Source organism: Taurulus bubalis (genome assembly GCF_910589615.1).
Source record: "Taurulus bubalis genome assembly, chromosome: 1".
Classification (NCBI taxonomy): domain Eukaryota; kingdom Metazoa; phylum Chordata; class Actinopteri; order Perciformes; family Cottidae; genus Taurulus; species Taurulus bubalis.
Genome location: NC_136589.1, coordinates 21,102,083 through 21,114,630, shown reverse-complemented (window position 1 = coordinate 21,114,630; position 12,548 = coordinate 21,102,083). Strand labels below are relative to the sequence as shown.

At 41.6% G+C, this 12,548-nt stretch overlaps 1 protein-coding gene across 1 annotated transcript; it reads left to right on the top strand.

Annotated features, from left to right (window-relative positions):
• Positions 1 to 1,115: 1,115 nt before the first annotated feature.
• tmem68 (transmembrane protein 68) lies at positions 1,116 to 10,971 on the top strand (the record flags this gene model as incomplete). Its single annotated transcript, XM_079217947.1, has 8 exons — positions 1,116 to 1,175; positions 2,129 to 2,302; positions 3,147 to 3,246; positions 4,570 to 4,737; positions 6,783 to 6,976; positions 7,209 to 7,269; positions 7,865 to 8,004; positions 10,867 to 10,971. 8 exons carry the CDS (start codon positions 1,116 to 1,118, stop codon positions 10,969 to 10,971), a joined length of 1,002 nt encoding a protein of 333 aa, XP_079074073.1.
• Positions 10,972 to 12,548: the final 1,577 nt, after the last annotated feature.

The window sequence follows — 12,548 nt, the reverse complement described above, 5'->3', positions numbered from 1 at the left end:
GGAGTTAAAGTTGTATTTGTTTGGACGAAAATACAAATAAAACTTGAATAGCAAAACATGCAAATGAACATACTGTAAAATGACCTATATGGCAGAATTTATATGAAATAAAAATAAATAAAATTGAACTAAAACGTGTTAGTAATTTGTACAACAGTTTTGAGAATGAGAGCAGCACACACTGCAGTTCTCTTTACATTGCTACTTTATTAGACGTATTGGATTGTGTGCTACACTAATACTAGACACATAATCTTATTATTGGATAGTTTCGATTTTTTTGTTTTGTTTTAAATATAAAAACAAACCGGACTTTTTTGTTTTTGTGTGCTTTTATTGTGAAGTATATGTGTCAAACAGGAAGTCTTCGTTGTGTGGCCGCTGAGTGGAACTCATCTATCGGTACGCTGTTTTCCAGGGACTCAACACCCGTAGTGTCACACTTAAAGCGTTCCGGAGTTAGCGACATGATATTTGTTAGCTAACAAATATATATATATATATATATATACATATAACCTATACGTTGGGCAAGTGAAGCTAGCATTAAATAAACAGCGGCGTGTTTTGTAATGGCGGTTTTCACAGAGTAGCTGTCTCGGTCTGAGGTAACGTTTTTCTCTGTGTATTCTGTGTTGACTGTAATTAGGTGACGTTGACGTTAACGCTGAAGGCTTGCTGTCAACTCTCCCATTCTCCGGTTTTGCTCGGTTAACGTGACGTCAGTTACTACCTCAGCTCCCGTACTCAACACTAAAAGTTACACTGTTAACACTAAAGGTTACTTCGAGGAAACCATATGCAACACAGTTGTCATTGGATTCAGTGCCACAAACAGGGCTTGGTGTCGTGACTCGTGACTATCGTGCCATTCAAATACCTTCTTTTTTCACAAAAGGCACGTTCAATAAAACGTCATTGACAAACAACAAAACCCCCTCAGATGTACATGAACTCCCCTCACACAGACAGCTGACCACAGCCTATATTAAATGCAGTATCACGATTGACCTCCGTGACTGGTGTGCTCCTCTCCTCTCCTTTAGTTACCTATGTGTCAGCAGATGCTTTCCATGCAGTGGGATCCTTCCCCTTGAGGCTGACCGCAGAGCAGGATGTCGGACAGTGGGAACCAGTCCTGTCTGATGGGAGCAGAGGACACCGTCTCCTTCCTGGTATGAACCCTGTCCATTTAGTGTTTGCACACATTTGCTGTTCATAAGAAGAAAAGAAAGACGTACTTTATTGTTGATCCCTCTTGGGGAAATTCTAATTGGTTTTCTGCTCTGTTAGTTTAACACACATACTCACACACACACACACTCATTGGAGAGACACCATGAGTGACAGGGCTGCCACATAATCTGTGCTCCAAGCAATTCGGGGTTCAACTCAAAGGACCCCCCGGCGGTGCCCAGGACATGAACCGCCACCTCCTCAGCCACCAACATGGTCCGACATGGACTTGCAACTGCCACCCTCCAGACAATATTTGTTTCATTTTTAAGGAATTGGATGCTCCCCCCGTTTATTTCAAATTGTCTGAATACATATATAATATTTTTTTTAAAACGTAGACTCAATCACATACAGATAAAGCAATAAGAAACGCGAGTAAATACATCACATAAACGCTTTAAAGATATTGCATAAAGTCATTGTTCTTTTATAGCTTTTTTTGTTCTGTGTGCATGTTAAACTGAGCAAATTTGTTATTTGTGAAAGTTATAATCAAAGATGAAACCTTACATAAGAGCCTCTATCCTTTAGGAAGCTGTCAGTCTCAAAAAGGTTGGTCTAACAGAAATGGGTTCAGATGAAAGACAGGTTTGTCTTTCTAACGATACCAAAACATTTCTATTTGACATTCATACAATCAAGAATATAACCAAAATCGCTGGTTGAAATTAGTGAAGATGTCGGTGCCCTTTTATTACAACTATTGTGGTGTTTTTTATGGACAGAAAGCAGGGTTTATACGAATCTGTTCGTACGGATTTACCCCGTAAGCTCAGATGTGTTCCGTATGGACATGAATGTGTGCATAAAAATTCTCAGGAATCCGTCTAATAGCTGGTGAGACGTGTCAGTCTGGACCGACGTGTTGACCCTCTGTGTCGGTCCACAGGTGTGTGTGTTCCATGCGTGTGAGGAATGGGCCGGCCTCGGCCAGCTAGAGGACTACCTGAGTGTTCTGGAGTACTTGGTGTGGGTCTTCACCCCTCTGGCCATCGTCTTCATCTTGCCCTTCCTCATTGTTATCCTCCTTTACCTCTCCATACTCTTCCTTCATGTCTACAAGGTATGCAAACGCTTTACAGCAGTTCATGTCATTCACCAAACGTTGCCAGCACCGAGAAACCATTCATAATGCCGCCCTTGGTTTTGAGGTATAAATAAATGGTTCCTAACCTGACATGGTCAGACCGAATGTGTCAACATGTCATTTTACAAAATGGCAAAACAAGTGTGAACAGCAGGGACATGCACTCTTTACATGTTGGTCTCATTTTTGAAGAATGCAATGTGATGTTATCAGTTCTGGCCCTGTGTCGAAAGTTACATTTAATATATCGATGGCCGAAGAGCAATTTCCTTTTTTCAGAATACAAAAAAAACGTGTTGTTTTCTTGCAGAATGCTATTTGTTAAGGATACCCAATACATAATACAAAATACAAAAAGAAAAATACACAAAGGTAGATAGGAAGTTTTTCACTTTGGCCATCGATATGTGTTTGCAATGTAATGTATGAGAGGGGTATATACGAAGAGAAACCAGGTCCTGTTAGCCTGACCGGATCTGTTATTTGACCTTGACATCCAGTCACAATGGATAACACAACATCCCTATCCCTATTTCTGATTGAGCTGGATCATGGTGCAGTGCAGGATGTAAATTGAAAGTGTATTTTACATTTAAATGCATTCATATCTCTAATTAATATATATATATATATATATATATATATATATATATATATATAAATAAATAAATAAACTGAAAACTCAGGGTTAATCAACTCAGAGTTTAGAGTAGGGCGAGGCTAGCTTGTCAAACCTGCTATCTGAAACAGGGCCCAGGTTGGTAATAATCTCTTGCTACTGTCCTCAGCTCATGTCTTTTCTGATGTCTTCTTCTAACAGAGGAAGAATCAGCTGAGGGAGGCTTACTGCAACAACCTGTGGGACGGAGCCAGGAAGACTCTGGCTACTCTGTGGGACGGACATGGAGCCATATGGCATGGTAAGACGCCATGGGCTTCCTTTATTGAAGATGTTTGTCATCCTTTTGATTCTGTCCCAACAGATAGCATTTCTTATGAATGTTTGTGTTTATCAGTGTAGTATTTCATCTTGTTTTTCACAGTTAACAAACCTCTAATGTGTATTTACTTGTGGCTTCTTCTTCCTGTTTCTCTCTCTGAGCTCAATATTCTTATATTTTTGTATGCTTTATTTTGAATTATTGTTTTTGTATTAATCTAAACAGGTTATACATAGATATGTATTTATGAAAAAATTAAAATAAAACTTTAGGATTTCTATATTTTGTGCGCTTGCTAGATATTATATGGATACGTTGGAGCAGTTTATGGACGGGTCATGACTTTGCTTCGTCCCTTTGTCCCTAGGGCAAAAAAAAACTTGCTGTCCTGAAGACCATTTTTAAGGTCTTTGAAGCTTCAGGGGAGGGGCACGACATGATGAAGACAACAAAAATACTTTCTTCAAACTCCATTATTTACTTGTAGTGTACTTTACTATTATTATTGTCTCATGGAAGATGAAGACAAAAGTCACACTTTAAAAAAACAAAACAGTTTAATGAAACAAAAACTGCAATAATTTGAGCGATAGCCCATAAAAAATAACTTACCTTAATAAATATATAGACCGTATCGTGCTTTTCACTCGCACATCTCACACAACAGCTTTAATGCAGATATCTGAACTAGCTGTGTGCAAGCCTCAGCTCCGTCTCACTGTTCTAGGGTTGAAGTGTATTTTTTCAACAGTGCACGTGTAAAAGAGATGTCGATGCCCAATAATTATGTCTTTGGCCACATAGCGGCGCTTCCGTTAGCTGATAATCAAACACACCGTCAAAAACAATGCACTTGTCAGCTGTGGGGAGATTATGCATTCAGTTGTGTGTGAGTTCACGTGTGTCTGTCTGTCTGTCCACAGCTAGTCGCCCATACTACTGGATCCATCAGCCTAATATTTGTTGTGCTAATATTTGACTCTACGCTCAATGACCTCTCGTGGTTAACATGATTCACACTTAAAAAAAAATGTTTTGCTTGTTTTATACTGTCATTGACTACTGCCTTCTCTTAACCAGCCGGTCTACGACACTTGTAATCAACGACTGCTTCAGTAGCAAAAGGCCTTTCAGGAAAAATAGCTTGTTCTTTGTAGGCTACATGTTGGCCTTTGTCGTTGCTCAAAAACTGTCATCCATATAATTGTTGGTCTGATTTTGATCCAGAGCCTCTGCAGATTAATTCCATAATAACAGGAATAATAGGAATAACATGTATGCCTCATGTACTCTATGTTCCAGGTTATGAGATCCATGGCATGGAGAAGATCCCTGACAAAGGACCAGCACTGATAGTTTACTATCATGGAGCCATTCCCATAGACTACTATTACTTTCTTGCCAATGTTATCATCCAGAAGGGCCGGCCCTGCCACTCTGTAGCTGACCACTTCCTCTTCAAAGTCCCAGGTACTCACTCACGAATGCAAACACCACCAATTAGCACTTCGCGGAAGAGGCACAAGGTTAGTTGAAGTTGTAATAACTGTGTGTGTGTGTGTGTGTGTGTGTGTGTGTGTGTGTGTGTGTGTGTGTGTGTGTGTGTGTGTGTGTGTTCATTTTGATGAAAGTAGTGACAGACAACACTTCTACTCAAAAAACAATAATAAAAAAATTGGTATTAGACATTTATTTATATATATCTACCATTGTATTCATATATTCCACTGCTTTTGTGAACCTAAGACCTTTGGTAAACCAACCTAAACAGTTCGTCCACAACCAATAGGAGCACTGAGCACTCAGGAGCAATGTTCCCTCTAATTTTTTTCAGCACTGAGCAAATGTTTTTTTTTTCTGAGCGCACATTTCAGCACTGTGAGCAATTCGCAACCACGCGACCTGCCGAAAATGACCACAAGCCTGCGTTAGCTATAGGGGATTCAAAGAGATGACAGCAAATGCATCAATATGTATACAAGGTTGATATTTATTCAATATCCTTTATAATGGCTGGACTTTGGGAACATTTTAATGATGGTGTTTTACCAGTCAGTTTAGTTGAACTTAAAGGATCTTTGTTGAATTTCAATAAGGGGAGGTTATGACTGGTTCACTGGTTATGACTGATAACGATATATATAAAAAAATAAAAGTATCAAAGGTGTTTAGTCATTTCTCAGCAGGTACAACATTTAAGTGGAACTTCATTGAAAGAAAAATGCTAATGCAGTGCTTAACAATAATTATAGGCCTATTAAATTGACATGGTGTCTTTTTCCTAAAGGTAGCCTATATAAACAATTTAATAACTTCATATTCTTCATATTTAAATATGTCTGAAAGTGTCATCCTACCTGTGTCAGTTTGGACTATTTCATCTAGCCACTCATGTTTGAACGTTAGGCAGACCTTTTTCTGGGGCACCTGCTCTGCCTTTCTTTTCGCCATGGTAGCCTATAACTGCTGGAGCAGGGCCGCCAAGAGGAGCCTAAACAGCGCCGGCCCGAGCTCATGTGGCGCTCTGGGCGAGCTTCACTCCTGGCGCCCGGAGGAGGACAGCGGGGGTGGGGGGTGCTAACGGAGGCAGAGCGCTAGCAGAGGTACAGAGAGCGCATGTCGAGAAACGGGACGCTGATTGGTCAAGAAGACTCGACACATCAAAGATCTTATTATTGTGGAGATGGCTCACTCCTATCTCAGAAACACTGGCGCAAAAAAGATTTTTAACCCCTGAAAAAAAATCGTTTGCGCGGTCTGAAAAATCTATTGCGCGGCCACTTCGACTGGCCTGCGCGGCCGCGCACACACTAAGCTTAAAGGGAACACTGCTCAGGACCCTTCCATTGATGGGATTTACCCGTGGGTGTGATGTCACCCTCTGCACCCACATTACACATGACATTACTGGATGTGCTACTCACCCTTTTCTCCACTGACTGGGAATGTCTTATGACTTAGATTCTTTGTTTATACTTGAGTGATTTATCTTTTTACACATATTTAATAAGCATTGTTTTAGGGAGCCTGAGATCTAAGACTCATTGTCAACAACAGCTCCTCTGTAATTGTTGTGCATTTGACGATGAAGAGCCCACCTTCACAGTTCAGTCAATGTGAATGCCTTGAGCTGCACAGAAGCATTTGTTGTTGGAGCAGTCAGGTGGCGCGGTGCAGTCTGTTTCTGGCACCCTTCTGTTCACCTCTGTACATCACACACCACCAAGCTCCAGTGGGCTCGCCTCCTCCGACACGTGACCATCCCCAGAGACCGTCGTTCTCTAGTCTTACTCTGGCATTAGCCCTCAGGAAAATTCTACAAGCAGTATGTGACGACATATTTCAAACTAACTTTCAGTTCTTTTTCAACCCCCAATATGTGATGTTGTGAATTTTAGGTGACTCATGAAAAACATTTTGGTTTATGTATTTATTCTATTTTTTTTAAATCTTCCCCTCAGCTCTTTCTTATTCCAATGTATCCTCACCTTTATCATCCTGTCCCGCTCCTCCAGGTTTCAAGCTACTGTTGGAGGTGTTCAGTGTGATCCACGGTCCTCAGGAGGAGTGTGTGCGGGCTCTGAGGAGTGGCCACCTGTTGGGGATTTCTCCAGGTGGAGTGCGGGAGGCTCTGTTCAGTGATGAGACCTACCCTCTTCTCTGGGGCAAACGCAAAGGCTTCGCCCAGGTCGCCATCGACTCTCAAGTGGTGCGTTCTGAAATCCAGCGTCACTGTGTTTTAAACTTAAATTCTGGCCACGTTGCACATTCAATAAAAAATGATCAATATGGAAAAATATTGTTTAATTTAATTGTTTAGATAGCTGATGGCATAATTACCCACTGCAAATACAAACAAGTATTGGCTGTTTCAGTCTCCGACATGTGAATGCTGCCCTCCTCTCTAATCTTCTCTCTCTCTTAATCTCCCTGTCTTCCAGCCAGTAATTCCAATGTTTACTCAAAATTTGCGAGAAGGCTTCAGATCTCTGGGAACACTCAGTAAGTGTAAATGCAACTTTAAATCACAAAGATAGCTCCACCAAGCTGACGGAGTCAGTGATGGACACACATCTTGAAGTTCACAAGATGAAGGACGTACTTTATTGTTATACAGTCAGGAAGACACAGCACCTAACATTCCATCCCCATGTTGTATCCAGCTGTATGGAGTGTGTGGTGACAAATGGAAATGGGGATGTTATCTCTCTTTATGTGGTAGCAGGAAGGTGTGTGTGGGATTGAATCCAAATAAACTACAGTCTGTGTTCATGGTAATGACGGAACATGTCACCTAGTGCAACAGTGTGGCTCATTGCAGGGTTGGCAATAGCTTTTGGACAACAATGGAGCTCATTTGATACACACACAATACTTGTTGGTAGATACAATGTGTGTAATATAGAATATTACCAGACTTGTCCTCGTGATAGTGTGGTAGCAAGGGCTGTGTGCTGACCTGACAAAATTATATGAAAGATGATGCTAACCGGTTTTATCTGTTTACCTGTTTTTTTTAACAAATGGGTTACATTTGTTCATCTAAATCTTCAGTTTATATTTCTTCATGTAACATGCTTTCTGTCTTTCTTTTCAGGATTTTTCCGCTGGCTGTATGAGAGGTTTCGCCTCCCTTTCGCTCCTGTTTATGGTGGATTCCCTGTGAAGTTTCGGACCTTCCTTGGTGACCCCATCCCGTACGACCCCAACCTAAACGCTGCAGAGCTGGCAGAGAAAGTCAGTATTTATTCTTTTTCCCATCCCTTTTCTTCTCAAATCGTGTGACCATTGACCATCACAGTTTTTTGAAAATGTGCTTCGAGTCCCCATAAACTAGAGGTGTGGATTTTCACTGGCCTCACGATTAGATTAAGCTGTCAACAGAATGTTAGTGGATTTTTAAAGGTTGATTGTAATAACGATAGTTTGGAGGAATAAAAAAGCCGATAACTCATTAATCGTCCAATACCTATCGAGATGCCGAGGGGAGGAAGTTGTCTGATTTTGGGACCTCAGAATTGCGACTCTGCTCTTTGGAGATGATGTGGTTCTGTTAGTGGCGGGCCGTGGATTTTCTATCTGTGCCAGCTGTTCGCCGCACTTCTCTACCATAGAGAGAAACAGAGGTGAAATGTGATTGGACAAGAGCGTTAAGCAGAGCGTTAAGTTAAGCAGAGCGTTAAGTTAAGCAGAGTGCTTAAGCAGCGTCAAGCTGCACCAGCGCGCTGGCCAGAAGCAGACAGACAAAGCAGGAGGAACAGACAAGAGAAAGACAAATGAGAAAATAAGCTAATAGGGAAAAAATATTATAATACATGTAGTGTATTTGTGAAAAACAATTACATTATAAAATATATATATAACTTTTAATTATAAAAAAAATGTAATTAAAAAATAACTTTGTGATTCTGTTTAGGCCAGCAGGGAAGGCTTAGCAGGCCCTAATGGCCCGCCACTGGGTTCTGTTGGCTCCTTCAGAAAGTGATCTTCAGCATGCACTGGGGGAGTTTGCAGTGTGAAGCGGTCGGAATGAGCCGTAAAACGGTGGATTGCACCCTCCGGGTTGGGAGTGAGTCGCTGCCCTGAGCGAGGGAGTTCAAGTATCTCGGGGTCTTGTTCATGAGTGAGGGTCAAATGGAGCGTGAGATGGACAGGTGGTTTGGGGCTGTGTCAGCAGTGCTGCAGGCGTTGTGAACTAATGTGGTGTAGAGGGAGCTGAGCCGGCGGGCAAAGCTCTTAATTTATCGGTCCATCTACGGATCCCAGTAAACTGTCCATACCCTCAACCACACTGATAAGCTTTGGGTAGTTAACAAAAGAATGAGATCACAGGTAGCGGCCAAATGGGCTTCCTTCGTAGGGTGGCTGGGCTCAACCTTAGAGATTGGGTGAGGAGTTTGGAGTAGAACCGCTGCTCCATTATGTCAAAAGGGGCCAGATGGAGTGTTTCGGGTATCTGATCAGGATGCCTCCTGGACTCCTACGTTTAGAGGTTTTCCGGCACATCCAACTGAGAAGCTCCGAGAACACGCTGGAGGGATTATACATCTCTTCTAGCCTGAGAATGCGTCAGGGTTTCCCAGGAGGAGCTGGAAAACGTTGCTGTGGAGAGGAATGTCTGGAATACACTGCTCAACTGGCTTCAGATAGGCAATGGACGAGGACTTTTTTTCCACAAGAGTTTTCCTGCTAATTTCCTCGTCTCCACTTGGGGCATTGCTGCTAAACTATGGAGCAGGGCTGTGTTTGATGCAATGTATTTGAATCAATGTTGTTGGTAATTATTAACATACCCCACACTGTCAAAACATTTATAATTTAAAGGCTTAAGAATCTGAAGAAAATGTAACTGGGTTAAAGTGACAGGAACTTTCAATATATAGTGACATTTTTTTCAGCAGTTTTAGGAAGAGGACAGTTTTTTTTTTTTTTTTTTATAATCAGTAGGAGGCGTGGCCCACAATCCATGTCAGCAGAAGGAGATAGAGGGGGGGGGGGCATCAGCAGGGCAGGAGGCAGGACCCAGGAAGCAGGATCGGCTCCAGATAAAACCACGATCCATGGAAACTTGAGGCGAGGAAGCACAGAGGCACAGGAAGCAAGTAGAGTTAGTAAGGTGCATTAAAGAGACATTAATTCATCCAGAAGGAGAAGGAGAAGAGGAGCTCAGTGTATCCTAAGATGTCCCACAGCAGTCTAGGCCTATAGCAGCATATCTAGGGGCTGGACCAGGGCAAACCTGAGCCAGACCTGAGCCAGCCCTAACTTTAAACCTGAAACAGCCCTAACTATAAGCACTCTCAAAGAGGAAAGTCTTAAGTCTACTCTTAAATGAGGTGACAGTGTCTGCCCCCCGGACTGAAAGTGGAAGCTGGTTCCACAGAAGAGGACCTTGATAACTGAAGGCTCTGGCTCCCATTCTACTTGTTAAGACTCTAGGAACGACAAGTAACCCTGCATTCAGTGAGCGCAGCTCTCTAGTGGGGTAATATGGGACTATAAGCTCTTTAAGATATGATGGTGCATCACCAGTTAAGGCTTTGTAGGTAAGGAGAAGGACTTTAAATGTGATTATTGATCTTACAGCAAGCCATTGGAGAGCAGCCAACACAGGAGTAATGAGATCTCTCTTCCGCGTCCTCGTTAGTACACCAGCTGCAGCATTCTGGATCAACTGGAGAGATTTACCAGAGCAGCCTGATAATAAGGAGTTACAGTAATCCAGTGTAGAAGTAATAAATGTGTGAATCAATGTGAAGCATCGCTTTGAGACAAAATGTGCCTGATTTTTTATTTTTTTTTAAATGCCACGGAGGTGAAAAAAGACGGGAGTTAAAGGACAAATCCTGATCACAGATAACTCTGAGATTCTTTACGGTGGTGGTGGATGCCAGTGCAATGCCATCCTGAGGAACTATATCATTAGATAATTAATTTCTGAGGTGACTTTTTGCGGCATTATGTAAACAAACTTGCATGTATTTATTTAATTATCTATTAACCAGGCACAGGGCCTATATCACCACTTTGTGGTGTCTTGCAGGATGTTTGTAATACGGTGAACACCAACCATTCATCCACAGTGCTGTTGCTCTGCAGGTGCAGCAGGGAGTTCAGGCTCTGATAGACCAGCACCAGCAGATCCCAGGGAACATTCTGAGAGCCTTGTTGGAGAGATTTCACACCAAACACAAAGACCAGTAACATAAGCAGTACAACAAACTGTCCCGTGTGTGACCAAAGCAACACGTCACATTGGCTCAGATGGCTGCAGTGTGCACAGGTTTGGTGGAACGTGTTGGAATATTTGCACAACTTTCATCACTGCTTCCAAACACCACCGGCTGCAGCTGCTGAGGTTCCACGTATGCATTTTTGTTTCTGATACGTTTTCTTGCTTACATTGACTGCCTTTTCCATCTGAAGAATCTGTTCGACTTCCTGAAGTTAAGATGTTGGACTCAACATTATCAATATCTAATTAGTTGTATATCTTAATTGATAATGTTGAGTCCTGACTCGTAATTAATTACTGTATGGTGATAATGTATGGTGATAATGTTGAGGGCAACTCGTAATTAATTACTGTATGGTCAGATAGTACATGGACCTCATGACTGAAAATGGGATTCAGGCAATTTCTTTTTTGAAAACTGTGATATAAGTACGTTAATGTCAGCAAGAGATTCTTAACCTTGGTTAGTCAATAAATTAGGTAATGCCATCTTCAGTGGTTATGGTGTGTTCACACCAAACACAAAGTGAACTTAGTGTGACATTGTGGTCTAGCAGCGTGGAGATTCCCCTGTTGTCACTACCTTGAATCAGAAATGGAGGTTACAGGATCATGTATCTTATTAGCCCTTCTATAATACCTCTAATTTAATAGAAATTGGACAAAACTAAGTGTATATATGTACGTGTGAACAATAATTTTGCTGCATGTTTGCTCTATACACCGTAGACACAGCAATAGGGAGCAATTAGGGGTTAAGTGTCTTGCTCAAGGACAACGACATGGACAAGCAGGGCCGGGGTTCGAACCACAGACCCTCTGATTGAAAGACGGGTATGCTAACCACTGAGCCTCTGTCGCCCCATTAATAGTGGCTTATAATGAACTACACTCTTCCAGCTGACATATAAACACTCAACTGAGCACCTTACACCTTAAGCTCGTCATTCAATAGGTACATACTACTTACTCACACAAGTTCCAGGAAATCAATGAAGCGAATAAAGCGTTACCTAAAGAAGCTGAAGGTTATGTATATATATATAAAATTACATCATATTGTAAGATGTTCCTATTATTTTGTACAGAAGCCCTCAGAGTGAGGAAAAGAATCCTAGGATCCATTCTCTCACAGTCTGATAGTTTTCTCGACTGTGTTTATGACATAGACTGTATATAAGTGGACATAGTCACTGTGACCACACACATTGGTTTGTCCACCACAGTTTTGAAGCCTCAAATTTTGTATTTTGGCCGTTGCCAACTTGTCTTTTTGCAACCAGACGTGACAGGAGTGGGTGAAGCTTAGTACACCAAACACTGAATATGTCATTTTTAGGCAACCAAAATGTTACAATTAACTGTCAAACTGACAAAAACACAGATAACTCCCAGATGGTAAAAATGCTGTGGCGGCGTCCTGTCAATCACCTTGAAGCCCCGCCCTAAAGCATCCCCTGCTTTATGTCTATTTAACTCAAATGCATCATAATTTATAAAATTAACATAAACTCATATTTACAATGTTTACTGAGAGAATAAATCA